The sequence below is a fragment of the Andrena cerasifolii genome, chromosome 5 (genome assembly GCF_050908995.1).
Source record: "Andrena cerasifolii isolate SP2316 chromosome 5, iyAndCera1_principal, whole genome shotgun sequence".
NCBI lineage: Eukaryota > Metazoa > Arthropoda > Insecta > Hymenoptera > Andrenidae > Andrena > Andrena cerasifolii.
The window spans coordinates 919750-935340 of NC_135122.1; the positions used below are offsets into that span (position 1 = coordinate 919750).

At 39.2% G+C, this 15591-nt stretch overlaps 1 protein-coding gene and 1 long non-coding RNA gene across 5 annotated transcripts in view; one reads left to right on the forward strand and one right to left on the reverse strand.

Moving 5' to 3' along the window:
• LOC143369378 (filamin-A-like) overlaps positions 1-15591 on the forward strand; it is a 446998-nt gene that overhangs the window by 131176 nt on the left and 300231 nt on the right. For all 4 annotated transcript variants that reach the window (XM_076813239.1, XM_076813240.1, XM_076813241.1 and 1 more), the window contains 2 exons: positions 7060-7198; positions 12673-12957. In XM_076813239.1, the coding sequence (XP_076669354.1) occupies positions 7060-7198; positions 12673-12957 (424 nt within the window). The remainder of the gene's footprint in view (positions 1-7059; positions 7199-12672; positions 12958-15591) is intronic.
• The window catches only part of LOC143369405 (uncharacterized), a 263714-nt gene continuing 255339 nt past the window's right edge, over positions 7217-15591 (reverse strand). Inside the window, exon 3 of the long non-coding RNA XR_013085396.1 lies at positions 7217-9396. This is a non-coding gene — a long non-coding RNA (uncharacterized LOC143369405). The remainder of the gene's footprint in view (positions 9397-15591) is intronic.

Consider the following 15591-nt stretch of genomic DNA (forward strand, 5'->3'; position numbering starts at 1 on the left):
AGTAGTTAAAGAAAAGAAATTATAAATTCCACGCACACCTTGCCAGGCTCACCGCGACTGTACGACAAAGAGTGACTCCAGCTTCGCGCGGTCAGGAACGCCCAGCTGCAAGGCCCGCTCGAAAAAGCTGACGCTGCAGTTCTATCATGCCCCAGCAACCATGCATGATGTCATTAGGTATTCGCGCCCTCATCCTTTCATACTTTACACTTGGGCGCTGCCAATCTACTACTTTCTCTGATCCTAATTCCCAAACGGTGTACACTCGTCTTCACGCATTCTCACATTCTGGACACTCCTTTACAATTTCGTCTTCGATGCAACTATTCGAAGGTCGGAAGTACGCTCAACGAGGGTTTCCCAGAATGCTCAAGCATTGTCAAGACGCACCCTTGCCGCTTACATTAAATAAAACTTTTCAAGGTATGAGGACCCTTGCTTATTTTCAAACGAGCTTCCGAGAACAGTGCTGATACTTCAGCACAGTCCTACGATCTGAGTACAGTGCAGCGACCAAGTGTCGCGACGACGGCGGACCCAGTATCAGAGGTATCCATTATCAAAGATAAAATACAGTAAGCAAGAGTTCGCTCGACGAGGGTTTTCCCAGAACGCTGCGCGTTGTCGATGCGCATCTTATTAACTTTATTATTAAAAAAAAAAAATAAAAATAAAAACAAAGAAAGATTTAAAAGTGAATTTCGGGACATAACAGTAGTAACCAGATCTCACGAGTATATCCACAACATGACCCATGTAGTGTTTTATTAATGTAGAGAACTGAACTGTTTTGAGCGTAATTGTTACGTGGATGGACGCTGGTTCAGTAACACGCTCGATTTTAAAAACAACAACGGTTATTACAATTGACCGTTACTATGGTCGACAAGAGTCAAAGTATAAGTATGTATGTGTATGGCCGTTTCTAGGGTTGACAGGAGTCGAGAACCTTTCGGTGATGTTTCTCAGTTGAGTTCTGATCTTCCTCCTCCGCGAATCCTCTAACGAGACCTCGGTTTATCCCACCACCAACCTCTACTATGGAGGTCCGAGCAGGGTGAAAATGTTCGTTCACCAATCAGATTTTAAATGTGGCACGTTGGGCGGTTTCCCGAATTTTGTCCACACTCGCCTTTCCGCATAAGCAAAATGCAGTGGGGAGAAATTCGTACCGAGACCCCGAGACAGACCCCAAGGTCCCGCAGAAGACACGACCCTCACGTGCGCGGAAGACACTACCCTCACGTGCGCCGCCTGTCCAGGGGGTTTATGATACGTCAATCGCTATTGAGCGCCAGAAGAGGCTCCAAGGGTACCCGTCATAACTGGGATTTGGAGTTTCCCCTGTTTATTATACCAGGTGCTTAACAGCCACAATAATCGTGCTAATGAAATTCTTAAGCTCAAAAATAGCAAAGAGAACACGTCCGCATCATAACCCCGTGGCCTTTCGAATTCTTAACAGAACCCTCTTTTCTTTCATGACCCATCTCCAGAAACAGTAATGCCAGATGGTTCATCAGTTTTCAGCTTCAGTCGTTAGTTGTTTTTTTCCGCTGTGCTATTTTTGCCAGAGAAATATCACAATCACGAAATATCACAGTTTTTGCGGTCGTATGTAAATTAGACGCAATAGTGTCGTAAAACAATTGAAATATTAATCATGGCGGATCCATTATCGTACAAAGCTTTTTAACCTTAATAAACCAATTCCTGATACTCTTATTGTATGCACAATTACCTCATACTCGTTTCTTATGAGCGAGCACGAATTCACACTTCACTCGTAATTTTTACACGAAATTTCAACTTTGAAATCGGGGTTATGCGCCCTTGATTCAGACAATGTAACATTTCCATCACAATATTTTCACTTTACATGCTTTCCAATTTCACGAAAACATTAGTAAAATTTAAAATTCGATATCCAAGTGTTGTAGCCACCTTGGTACGATATGAATGATTTGGCAATTTTCGCGATGATGCAGGTGATGCATTGGATTTAATATCTATTCAATGGCTGTCTTCTACTCGTTTTATCCCCTTGTCTCTTATTGCTATACCTACTTATTTCCTTTCCCATCGACATTGCCATGTTTACTATTCATTTCGTGAAAAAATAAATCAGAACTGTCTATAGTCTTACAAGGGAACATATCTAACCCCTACTCATCGATTTTGACGAAACTCTGCAGATTTTTAGAGTTGCCGAAAATATTCGATACATTTTTTATCAGCATCGTCCATTATGAAGGGACGAAAACAGCTTTCATACTTGGAGGTTGAAAATGTATCTTATGGAGCAGGGTTGACTAACTGGTGGCTCACAGGCCACTGGGGGCACGTCCGCCTTGCTGCCACGCTGAACGGCCCCCTCCATACCAACCAGACTCTGACGATCGCAGCCGAAAAGAGAAGAAAAGAAGAAGGAATCCACTGCAATCGTCAAAGTCTGGTAGGTATGGAGGGGGGCCATTCAGCGTAGCAGCAAGGCGGAGGAGCCCCTGGTGGCTCGCGAGCTACCAGTTAGCCAACCCTGTTCTGGAGTATCTCGGAAAGCATTAGGCGTAGCAAAATATCTTTTTTTCAAATTATGTTTTTAAAAGACAAATTCATTCCCCTATACAGCTTTTAGAAAAATTCATTTGTTTAAACAATATACTAAAAATTAACATACTTTTGAAAATTTTTCTGGCAAAATATTAACTGATTTTCTTGTATTCGCACGTGTAAACTACCATCTAGAATAAGAAATACGGATATGTTGATTCTTTTTTATTTTTGGCCTTATAAGTTATAATAAAGATTGTCTTCAAGTACATGTCGTAGAAAATGTTATAAACTATTATGAGGTTTTGGATAACTCGTAGACTTCAGAAGTTTATGCAAATACATATTTTTATAGGAAAGGACTAAAGAAGTGGGACTTTGACGGAAATATGTTTTGTCATTAGAATGTTTTAAAATAAATTTTTTATTTTGCACGTAGGCATATTTCTGGCATATACAGAACTTGCTTACGGATTAGGAATTTAACCCTCAGAGACCACACTATCAATGTCGCCCGATTCAGGCATACATGGGTTAACGTAACCCAGAGGGCTCTTTAACTATATCTCTGGATGTGCTGAACTGTTTTTTTTTTAATGATTTTGCCTTTAATCGATTCGTAATACAATAAGGAAAAAGAATATATATAAGTGATTTAGTCATAAATCGTTTGGTACTTGAGGTATCTTGAAAATAAAAAGATCAAGTTTGTGAAATTTCTGGAATTTTTTTTTTCATTTAATCACAGTTTTTCAGAAAAGGATATGAGGGTTTACTTATAGAGCAATCAAAAGGTTTCGAGTCATACTTTACGCGAAAAAATACGTTATTATGAGTGGTTCCAAAAAATATAATTATTTGGTGAGGTGAAGTTGAGTACCTTCTGAGTTACTTCTACCGAACAACTATTATGTGTGAAAAATTGTCTTTTTCGTTGAAATAAGGACATAACTGCTACTGGCATTGAGTATACAGTATAGGAAGTAATTTCATTGATGGCTTTGAAAATCTAAAATGGCGGACAACAGAGGGCTGTAATGTAGAAAATCTCGGAAAGATGCCTGTATTTAACGAAAATCAGGTACAAAAATCTAAAATAATACAATGAAATGGTTGAACGAATAATTTCTTCCATAAATATAGTAAAGTTGACAAACTGTATGGAATTATTTATTTATATGAACGTTTATATCTTTCAAAAAGCATGTATTTCACAGTTGATAACTCACAAGTACTTATTGTACATATGTATAACAACTTGTCGAAGAAAAAATATTCTCTTGACGTTCACTTTTAATGGATTCCCTAACGATTCAGGCACACTGAGTGAATGTAACCGACAGACTACCATTACAATGGTTTTACTCGGCTACTTCAGATATACTAGCAATCCTGCAGGGGGATTTGTGGATGAGGTATCAAACTTCTTTCCGCAAAGTCCTAACTCCCCATACTTTGCCGTTCAGTAATGCCAAGTGTTTTCCGGACGAACTGGGTTAACGTAATCCAGTGTGGTCTCTGAGGGTTACTAAAATCCATGTCAAGTGACCGGAGTGATTTCAGTCATAAATTATCTCCCCGGCGATTGTGGACAAAAACTATCTTCAAAACTTGACAACATATAGATAAATGTGTAAACATATTATTGCGAGCACGATATATAGCGGCAACCATGGCCTGCTGGTGCTCGTGTCTGAAGTTAGATGACGGTCGGAAAAGACCGACCGAAGCTATTGTTAATTTGCTGTCAATCTTGAACCGACCGAATAGTGGACGGACGTAACAAGATATTCTGAATCTCATATTGTACAAGCATATAGTTGTTGTGAATATTGTATTGTATTACTGTAATTAAATATATTGGAAATAAATAACAATGGTCAACGAGGAAACACGTCACCGCTGCAACAATATTAATTCCACAAAATTCTATGAATTTCGTAATCCCTATGAAAATGCACATTTACTGCATATTTCGTGTATAAATTTTGCATATTTACGGCTTATCACACTTGCATAAACTTCCGCGGTCCAGTAATTACAGTAAGGTAGCGAAGACCAGTTGGAGTCATTTCGGAGCCCGGGCTCCATGATAAACACCGGAGATATGCGGAAGGAGAGCTCGAAAGCCAATGATAACGTGGGCGTGCAACGGATAGGGAAAATTGTAGTAGTGTGCGGTGCAGCCTCATACCCGTACGATAGGCTTGAGTGACTGGGATTCTTCGGGGCCCCGAAGGCCAGTTATTTCAGCCCATGGGTACGAGGCTGCACCGCACGCTGCTACTTACACTCTTACAGTTTTCCCTATCCCTTGCGCGCCCACGTTGTCATTGGCTTTGGAGCTCCCCTTATGCGCGGCTCTGGTAAACATCATGGAGCTCGGGCTCCCAAATGACTCCAACTGGCCTTGGCTGCACTAAAGCGCACGTCGCTAGGTAGCCCCATGCATAGCCAGGATAGATACCATAGAAGTCGAAAAATTATTTTACATGATATAGATTTGAGACAGTGGGCACTGCCAGTGAATCAAGGATTAAACTTAGGTAGATTTCAAGCGTCGAATTACACGTTGCGGAAATTGTGTTACCTTTACCTCGCCGACAATCATTTCATCGACAATTGACACCGAATTTCGTCGACAGTTTTTACTCATCGACACGTTTATATCGGGTTTCTCCCTTAAAACACAGTCAAATGTTGACAGATTCGGTACCTTACCCCGACTAGGACTCGCTTTCGGTACCGTTTTAACTTAAATAACAAAAATTTTTAAATCATTGGATGGTGTTGCATTTCAAAGTGGCAATTTACATGAGTCTAGTTGGTGCAGTTTTATTATAGTATAAGGAATATGCAGCTTAAAATCTTTTCCTAATCATAGTAAGCTGTTTGCATGGTTTCCTTTTATATAACAAGTCGGACTTACAGTAAAGATGTGTTACGAATAACGATTTCTAATCCTTCATGATATTATATAATATCTTAAATAGAGATAAAAATAACACAAACATTACATAAGGTGTTCGGCTAGGTGTGGGAGGTGGGATTCACACCGCAAGAAAAATCAGACATGCCGCACTGCACCGTATGAAAAAATTAAAATTGAAATCAAGTTTATTCGCACAAAAAGACCCCCCCCCCTCCAAAAAAATGAAATTTACACACGCTCAGACAATTAAAAAGATAACTCGTGAGTCGTCTGGATGATTGTCTACTTCGCGGTGTCTCACACGCTCGTTCGGATAAGTTAATTCCGATATTCCAAGTATCGTATATAATTTTCCAGCCAACTCGTGAGTTTTTAGTTCAAGTTTATTTATTAGGAATTATTAGTTTCACTTGACTGAGTGTGTGCAAACCTAATTTCCTTCGCGTCGTGTTTAGTGCGGGTAAAGTTCATATCTTTTTGCGTGTTTCAGTGTGAGTAACTTTGATTTCTTTGTTAAGTTTTTTACCCGTTGCATTCCGCAAAATCCGATATTTTTTGTATGGTGTGAGTCCCTGTTATGTGCGATTCGTGTGTATGTGTGCGCGCGCGTGTGCATAAAACAGCGGACTACTGTGAATACAGTGGAAATAATGGATTTGAGCGAGTAGACAGATTCAGCGATATTCTATAATTTTGGATGAAGAGTCGCAGGATCGTGTGGCCATGTGGAGTGTCGTAAATTTCGTCGCACCTTCTCCAAAATGCGTGACCTCGAGACGGCAGTGACTTTAAATGTCACTGTTCTACCCCTCTCCTAACTTCTTCACCGTACATCGATGTCAAGCGGTTTGCCCGGTTTCAGACGGAATATATCAAATCTTTAAATGCTTCTAACTGACGAACGAAGCCTTAACCGCAATTTCGTTGGTCTCGATTTTCGTATTATTTTGATGTCTAAACTCACTCCTTAAATCTTCTACCACGTGCTGCCGAACACCCTGTGGAATGAAAAAAAATAGGTTTTGTGCGATATTGTGCAAATATGATAATCTGAAGTTTCTACAGTTTTGTGTTAGTAATGAATGCAAATGTTATAAAATTTGCCATTCTATTTATTAGTGGTGTAGTAAATAAATTAATATACTTGTGTTTGTTTCCACAAATTCATTAGTGCATTATGGGGATGATAAAAAGCTTTTGCGAGATATGCCATTTATGCGAATTTCTCGTTACATTAATTATAGTTTTGAATAAAAATATTTTTTTTTACAATTAGATCTTTACTTGGTAGCTGCAGTGTTTTCTTTTGAAACAAATTATAATTGTCGTACAAAGCTTCAAGAAACTAGAAAGTATGAGATTATATGGATTCTTCAGTTATCTTTCATTAAGCTTAACTGACATGTAAAACAGCTGTATATTGATTGAATTTAATTCGCATTAATAAGAAGTATATTTACATTTCTTTTTTATTTCGTTTGGACAATAAATACTTTTAACGTTTTAATATGATAAGAATTGGAGTACTTTTTACACATGATGCAGAATCTAATCTTTTATACTAATTTGTTCCACAGAGTACGTGCTTATGGTCCTGGTATAGAGCCAAGTGGTCCGATTGTAGGAGTGCCAGCTAATTTCACGGTAGAAACATTTTCTGCTGGCAAGGGAAATGTCGATGTTATCGTAGAGGATCCGGACGGAAACAAAATACCTGTAAGTTTATAATTTCAGTATACAGTGACGCACATATACTTACAAACATACGTATATACAGGGTGTCCGCGGGAAGACTGAAGAGCTGGATATCTCCTAACGTATTGGAGATAAAAAAATGTTTACATGGAATTGCATGGTTCGAGAGGGCTAATTTATTAGCGCAGACGAATTTGTTTTTCGATTATTATTTTAAACGATACGATGGTCAAGTTCGGTTTTTTAAATGGAACTATTTTTTTTAAGAGATCCCTTGATAGTGCGTTACAAGAGAAATTCAATAAGCTTTAATGTATACACCTTATTTCCACTGGTTTTCGAGATACTGCGCTTGCAAATTTACTGATTTTCACTGGAAGAAAACCCGCTGGAAAACCAAGCACCGGAGGTGGTCTTGCTAGCGCCACGGGTGGCATTGCCCGTTGAAACAGGTACCTACCTGCAAAAGGTCTACGTCAGGAATGGCTGGCCCAAAGGCTGGACAATTCTTTTCCGTCAGAAATGCTACTTAGGTAGGTACATCTGCAGTATCGAAAAGCGTACCGTTAATGTTTCAAAACGTCATAAAATTTACTTAGAGTTTGTACGCAAGGAGAAGTAGGAAAATATGACTCAATTTTCAACTTCAATAGTCTTTTATTTCGCACTTCCTTCTACGCTCGGATGGCCGGTTCTTTTGGGAGGGATGCAAGTTCGATTGGTTAGGTTAGGAGGTGTGAAAGTTGCTAGACCAAATTTCAACCATATGGAGCAGATTGTATTAGGACCAATCGAATTTGCATCCCTCCCAAACGCCTGCTCTCTTGAAGAGGCCAACGCATGCTTTTGTTTTGTTATTGGAGCTCGTGTTTATACTCGAGAGATAAGGGATCTGTTCGAATTTTTAAGGAGGACCAGGCGTCGACAGCGGGCTACCCCTTTTCTTCCTGTGTCTGTCCACGAGGCGAATTGACGGTGGACTGTAAGAGCGTAGATGTCTGTATGCCAGTTATTGAACTCAGGAGACGATAGAAACACTTTATTACAAAACACGCATGTACTATATTAAAGTAAATCGTATTCCTCTCGGGCAGGAGTACTGATAATGATCGAACTTGCGCCCTACTTCGCGCAGACCGATTATACGGAGGGTAGTCGGGTCAGACACTGCACAAATGATACAGGGTGATTCTGGAGCTACGCTATTTGTATTACAATAGCTTGTGTCAAAGTAGTCCAGTTTGCATGATATTTGTTATGATTTTCATCCGAAAAACCTAAGGAATTCATTGGCGTCAATTCCCTTTTGATATGACGAAGAAAAGAATTTCTTAATACGCTGTAAAGGATATTTTACCCTCGACTGCGGAGAGTCGACCACAATTCGCTACGTTCGGCCCAGGATTCATACCTTTTTCCGGAAAAAGCCATAAAATTCGGTCAAGCACTGCGAGGAGTTATCCTCACCACAACGTACTAGGCAGCATCCTTGGACGGGCGTAGCTCCAGAATCACCCTGTATCAGTTGTGCAGTGTCTGACCCGACTACCCTCCGTGTAATCGGTCTGCGCGAAGTAAGGCGCAAGTTCGATCATTATCAGTACTCCTGCCCGAGAGGAATACGATTTACTTTAATATAGTACATGCGTGTTTTGTAATAAAGTGTTTCTATCGTCTCCTGAGTTCAATAACTGGCATCCAGACATCTATGCTCCTACAGTCCACCGTCAATTCGCCTCGTGGAGAGACACAGGAAGAAAGGGGGTAGCCCGCTGTCGACGCCTGGTCCTCCTTAAAAATTCGAACAGATCCCTTATCTCTCGAGTATAAACACGAGCTCCTATTGGAAAACAAAAGCATGCGTTGACGTATTCCGTCTGAGAGGAGGTGGGCATTGTGGAGGAGGTATTGCTGTGAAGAGGGCCTCTTCAAGAGAGCAGGCGTTTGGGAGGGATGCAAATCCGATTGGTCCTAATACAATCTGCTCCATATGGTTGAAATTTGGTCTAGCAACTTTCACACCTCCTAACCTAACCAATCGAACTTGCATCCCTCCCAAAAGAACCGGCCATCCGAGCGTAGAAGGAAGTGCGAAATAAAAGACTATTGAAGTTGAAAATTGAGTCATATTTTCCTACTTCTCCTTGCGTACAAACTCTAAGTAAATTTTATGACGTTTTGAAACATTAACGGTACGCTTCTCGATACTGCAGATGTACCTACCCTGCTGGAACAGCCAGTTAGAACCGCGTTGAATTTTGAACTGGATCTATCTGGTTCCATGCGGTACTACCTGGATTTTCAAGCAGTGATTTGTGCCAGTTCAAAAACGAATCCGGTTCAATGCGGATATCCAGATCGATGGATGAAACAGGATTTGCATGTGCGAAATTTATAAATTTCTATCAGGAATTGACATTTGCATAAACCCGGAAGTTTCGTATCTGAAATTGCGGATCAAAAATCTTACGGATTCAATCTGGAAATGCCACAAGCTCTTTCGAGTCCGTCGCGATCCGGATTGGCAGAGCAAATAATTCACGGGATGCGTACCGTCAAGATTTTTACACGCATATCCGGTTTGAAACCGATAGAAAATATTTCATCGGGTTCAATCTGGAATTTACGGGAAGAAAACCGCATCAATCCGGATTTAAAATATTTTAATGCGGTTCTAACTGGCAGCTCCAGCAGGGTACCTAAGTAGCATTTCTGACGGAAAAGAATTGTCCAGCCTTTGGGCCAGCCATTCCTGACGTAGATCTTTTGCAGGTAGGTACCTGTTTCAACGGGCAATGCCACCCGGGGCGCCAGCAAGACCACTTCCGGCGCTTGATATTCCAGCGGGTTTTCTTCCAGTAAAAATCAGTAAAGTTGCAAGCGCAATATCTCAAAAAACCAGTGGAAATAAAGTGTATACATTAAAGTTTATTGAATTTGTCTTGGAACGGACTAATCAGGTGATCTCTTAAAAAAAATAGTTCCATTTGAAAAACCGAACTTGACCATCGTATCTTTTAAAATACTAATTAAAAAAAAAATCTTCTACGCTAATAAATTGGCCCCCTCGAACCATGCAATTCCATGTAAATTTTTTTTGTTCCCAATACTTTTGGAGATATCCAGCTGTTCAGTCTTCCCGCGGACACCCTGTATACATATGTATATCCATGTTTACTGACTGTAATGTTATGTAGGAAGGAAATGAATTAATTTTCCTGATGGCCTTTTTTAACGTGTTGGTATTTATATATTTTAAAAACCCAGAGTAATTTTAAATTAACTTGAACATTAAAAAAGATAATAAAAATAATAGTAAATAGTAACTTCAGTCTGTTTTATTACGGACAAAAACTTATGAACAGCGACTTTTCAATATATCAGTACCTACTTCTTTCGAGAACGAATATTAGATGAAACATTTTTCAAGTTACTGTATGGTTAGTATTTTGTCGTCTTGCCATTTTGTTTAATGACTGCAGTACAACGTCTTTGCATAGATTTTATCTAACGAACACATTGGTGAACGGGAATAGAACACTAGTGAAATGGGGATCTGTTTTCGGAATAAATCCCAGCCAGCTAAATTTTGGTATGGGCCTTTAGTTGGTCGTTTTAAACAATATGTCAAAAGTCCCCATCGATACGATCGCCGCGAAATTTTTTACAGAGGGTTAAAAAAAGAACGGTTTTCCGCGAATATAGCGTTATGTAGCAGTTTTACGACAAAAATAGTTATTTTAAACTTTATAGCTTTGGAAATTCTCTACAAAATATGTCCTAGGAGTTTTTTTTGCAAATTGCATTGTACTCAGGAGGACATCCCTTACATATTTACAAAGTTTCATAATTTTTTTATTTTCCGGGTTCGGGATCTACTCTTGTCAAAACTGTGAGAAGTATGGGGGTTGAAACTTGGTAACCCGACATACACGAAAACGATTACTCCTACGAAAAAAACTTATAACACCTTTTTGCAGAGAATTTTCGAAGCTATAAATTTATTTTTTAATATTCTTTTAAAGTTTTTTTTAACCCTCTGTATAATTTTTAGCGACGGTCGGATCAATCGGGACTTTTGACATATTGTTTATAACGACCAAATAAAGGCACATACCAAAATTTAGCTTGCTGGAAGTTATTTCGTAGATTGGGCATATTTTCGTCTAATTTCACTGGACTACACCGTGTAGCTTCTATTACTTTATATAATTCATTGATATATTTTGTTTCATTAATCTTGTGTCTGTATCTACGCCAATTCACAGCATCTCGGTGGGATTTAAGTCCAGACTTTGTGCCGGCCGTTTCAATAAATTAACTTTTCTTCCATCTAAAAATTGTTTGATAATTTTTACTCTGTGCTTTAGGTACTTATCGGCTTGATAAATCCAATCTTTGGGTAATTTTTTTCAACAGACGCCAAAAGAACCTTGTCAGTAATATTGGAACCGATGCGTGACCCGATATTAAAACCGTAACCAGAATCAACATGTGCATGAATTTTAGTTCTCTGTAACAAGTAGTAACAATAACAAATCATTAAAATTGTTTCAAACAGTGAGGCTGTCATTCTAACTGTTTTAAAATTGTAGTAAAACACCTCATAATATGTGTACATAGTGCGTCTATAAAGTTTTAGAGCTAGATTAATAAAAAATTAAACTCTTAAGAAAACAACTTTATTCCTCCTTAGCCTTCAACATACTCTCTTTCTAAATCTATGTATCGAGTAGCACGGTCATAAAGCTTCTAATTTTCCCTGTAGAAATCAATTGCCGGAATACTGTTCAGCTCACACATTACATTGATGTAGGTACCTTCGATGGAATCAAAATAATGCCCCTTGAAGTAGGTTTTCTTTCAATTTGGGAAATAGAAAATAGTCCATAGGTGACAAATCCGACGAATAAAGGGATAGCTAAAAAGTTTTTAATAAAACCTGTAACGCTTTTCTTTGCAAGAAATTCCTTAACGATAGCTGTGTTATGAGAAGGAGCATTGTCATGCAACAAGAACTGTTCACCGGATTTTGCAATTTCAGGGCTAACAGGCCGAGGTCTTTTAAAAAGTCGCTCCACAACTTCTTTATAATATCGAGAGGTGCCCGCTTACACGCTATAAAACAAAATTTGATCGCCACTCGTAGTTTGCTACTTGAATCCATAACCATAACTTGAATCCACTTTGTACAAATCAAGTTTAGACATGTTACTAATTAGTTGCAACAATGCCTACTAGATGGTTTAAACAGTAATATCTACTCTCTGTAAAAAATCAGTCCTGAAACTTTGTAAACGCACTGTGCTTAATAGCTGTGCAACAATCAATAAATACCTATTAAGTTTCGCTTGTAGCATGGCCGTCACATATTATTCCAAATCTCTCTACATGAAATAGAATTATAATTAAGTAACAAAATCGAATGTTGTGAAAATATTTGACATTCTGTTTAAATAATAACGTTTATAATTATGTAATTCTTCTCATTAAAGGTCAACATTTTGTTTAACAAGGATAAGAACCTCACATACACTGTATCATATACTCCACAAAATCGAGGGCCACACAAACTAAAGGTACTTTTTGCTGGAAGAGAGATTCCAAAAAGTCCTTACACAGTTAATGTTGGGGCACAGGCTGGTGACCCTACCAAGGTTACAGTGAGTGGACCAGGAATACAACCAGAAGGTGTTTTAGTAAACAGGCCTACTTTCTTTGACATATTTACAAAAGATGCTGGTCTTGGTATACCAGAAGTTGTTATACTGGATCCTCAGGTAAGATATTCTTCTAGAGTTTAGACAATTAAGCTGTACGCTGGAATAAAGAAGCTCATTGTTAGATCCACAACATACTTTGAAAAACAACACCTATTTTAGTAATTATTTAGAAGTTTTCCATCCTCACCGATTTCAATGATTTTTGGATATGTTGTCGGGGACACGATTTTGAACAACTTTTTCCTATACATGTTACCCCCGCTCGACCTTCGTTTCCGAGATATTCGCGAAAAACTGCTGCTACTACACAATGTATTCTGCCGTATACCTACCTACAGGACGCGTCCGCGGCAGCGCATGCGCCAGCATGGGACAAAACAAATAACGCAGCTGAGCTTCGTTTCCGAGATATTTGCGAAAAACTTCTTTTGACTTATTCCGACGCAACGCATTCCACTTTCCAACTTGTCCCGGGTATTAGTATTGGTTAGGGTTAGATCAGTGGGGGGGGGTGGTGGGGGGCGCCCGATAATGACGAACCGATATAAGTCGGGATGTTGACGGGCATCTGCAAGTTTCTGGTTCAAATCTCTAAATTCACATCAGTTTGCTATCATGCTTTACGCGCCCCCCCCCGCACTAATCTAGTCCCAACCAATACTAATACCCGGGACAAGTTAGAAAGTGGAATATGTTGCGTCGGAATAAATCAACGGAAGTTTTTCGCAAATATCTCGAATACGAAGGTCGTGCGGCGGTAACATGTATAAGAAAAAGTTGTTCAGAATCTTGATCTTGATAACATATCCAAAAATCATTGAAATCGGTGAGGATGGAAAACTTCTAAATAATTACCTACCCTGATAGCCAGATCTGGCAGCAGAACCTGACGTCAGAACTGCAGCAGTCTGCGTCCGCATTTGGCTGCGTTCTGATGTGCAGAGCCTGAGGTGCAGTGCCTGATGTCAGATGGACAGCAGATCGACAGCAGATTTCGCCGTCTGCTAGGCACAGCAACAGCGCCATCTGAGATCCAGAATTACCAAGCAATTGCCTACAGATGGCGCTGTTGCTGTGCCTAGCAGACGGCGAAATCTGCGGTCGATCTGCTGTCCATCTGACATCAGGCACTGCACCTCAGGCTCTGCACATGAGAACGCAGCCAAATGCGGACACAGACTGCTGCAGTTCTGACGTCAGATTCTGCTGCCCAGATCTGGCTATCAGGGTATATTTTTTATTACATTTCTATTTCTATAATAGTAAAGTCAATTTCGAGAATAATCTTGAATAATAGTTTAGATCTTTTAAACAGTATGGAATATCGTCATAACAAGAGTAATTTATTTGAATATAATAACTTGCATCGTTGTTCGTACATGTTACGTCTTAAGAGGTTAGGTCCCCTTGATTGGATCAAGAAGTACCTTACCAATTCTTCACGAATCTATTTTCAAGTAACGAAAATACTTTCTTAGAAGTTGTTTGTTCTTGATGAAGGCATGATTGAACAATATAAAAAAAAAATTATTGAATAGTTCCTAAAGACAAAGCTAGCGGTCTAGGCCATGTAGCCGAGTGCACCGCGGAACGATGTACTGTGCAGTGATGAGAAGTTGGCTAGGCAAAGGATCCGATGACGTATTTGCACTCTTGGCCGAAGAATCGGATCTGATAGCACCGGGAGGCGAAGAGGGCGAACAAGGCACATCAAGACCGAGTGGGATAGAGCGAACGTCAAAGCGATACGGCAGATGTCTCAGACTGTTGTAGACAGAGTCACGCGGAGCCAGCGTGGTACAGATTTGTTCTGTTAAGAGGGTACTCTAGTGTAACGACCCGGTTTTCAACGCCATGTTCGGGAATTTATTTAACAAAAACTTTATAGTGACAATAGAGGCTCCCTAACAATAAAAAATTGTAGAATGACAGCATTGTGAAAAAAATGTTCGATTTTTGTCCAAAATTTAGCTGATTTCGTTCTGTAAAATTAATTTTTTACAAGACAGAAACTCGTCCGTGGTTCCAACCATAGCGACAAACTATACAGTAAAGAAAATAAACCTTACTTTTTCCATTTTGGATGACTATAACAGTCTCCACATCATCGCCAGATGGAACCGATTTTTTTTTAAGCAGCTTGCGCCACGGAATATATTTATGTATTTGTGCGATAAAAATGCTAAAAAAATCTGAGTATTACTTCAAACATATCTTAATATGAAGGCAAAACGTTATATAGTATAAATTTATAGTTTTTATTAAATAAATTCCCAAAGATGGCGTTGAAAAACGAGCAGTTACACTATAGTACCTTAAGGGTAACACCACTGTAGCGGCACAAAAACGTAGTGTACCTTAGACAATTATTTGCGGGTAAACAAAGAAATAAGTGGAAAATCTGTTTAAAGCCCTATATTATACATATCTTAACCATTTAGCGCCCGCACCCAGATCCCGTTGAAGGAAAAATATCCCCTTTTTTCTATCTTTAGAAGTGGCCTTTTATATATTTTTATATAAAAAAAAATTCAGTGGTTCAGGTAGGTCCAGCCTTCTTCAGTGAATAAAACTATGCTAAACATGTTCTACTTAAATTGTTGCAAACAGAGATTTGCGAATGGAAACGACAAAACGGCAAAAAAAGGAATATATATGATACGTGTGGCGCTAAAGGGTTAAGTAGTTTTA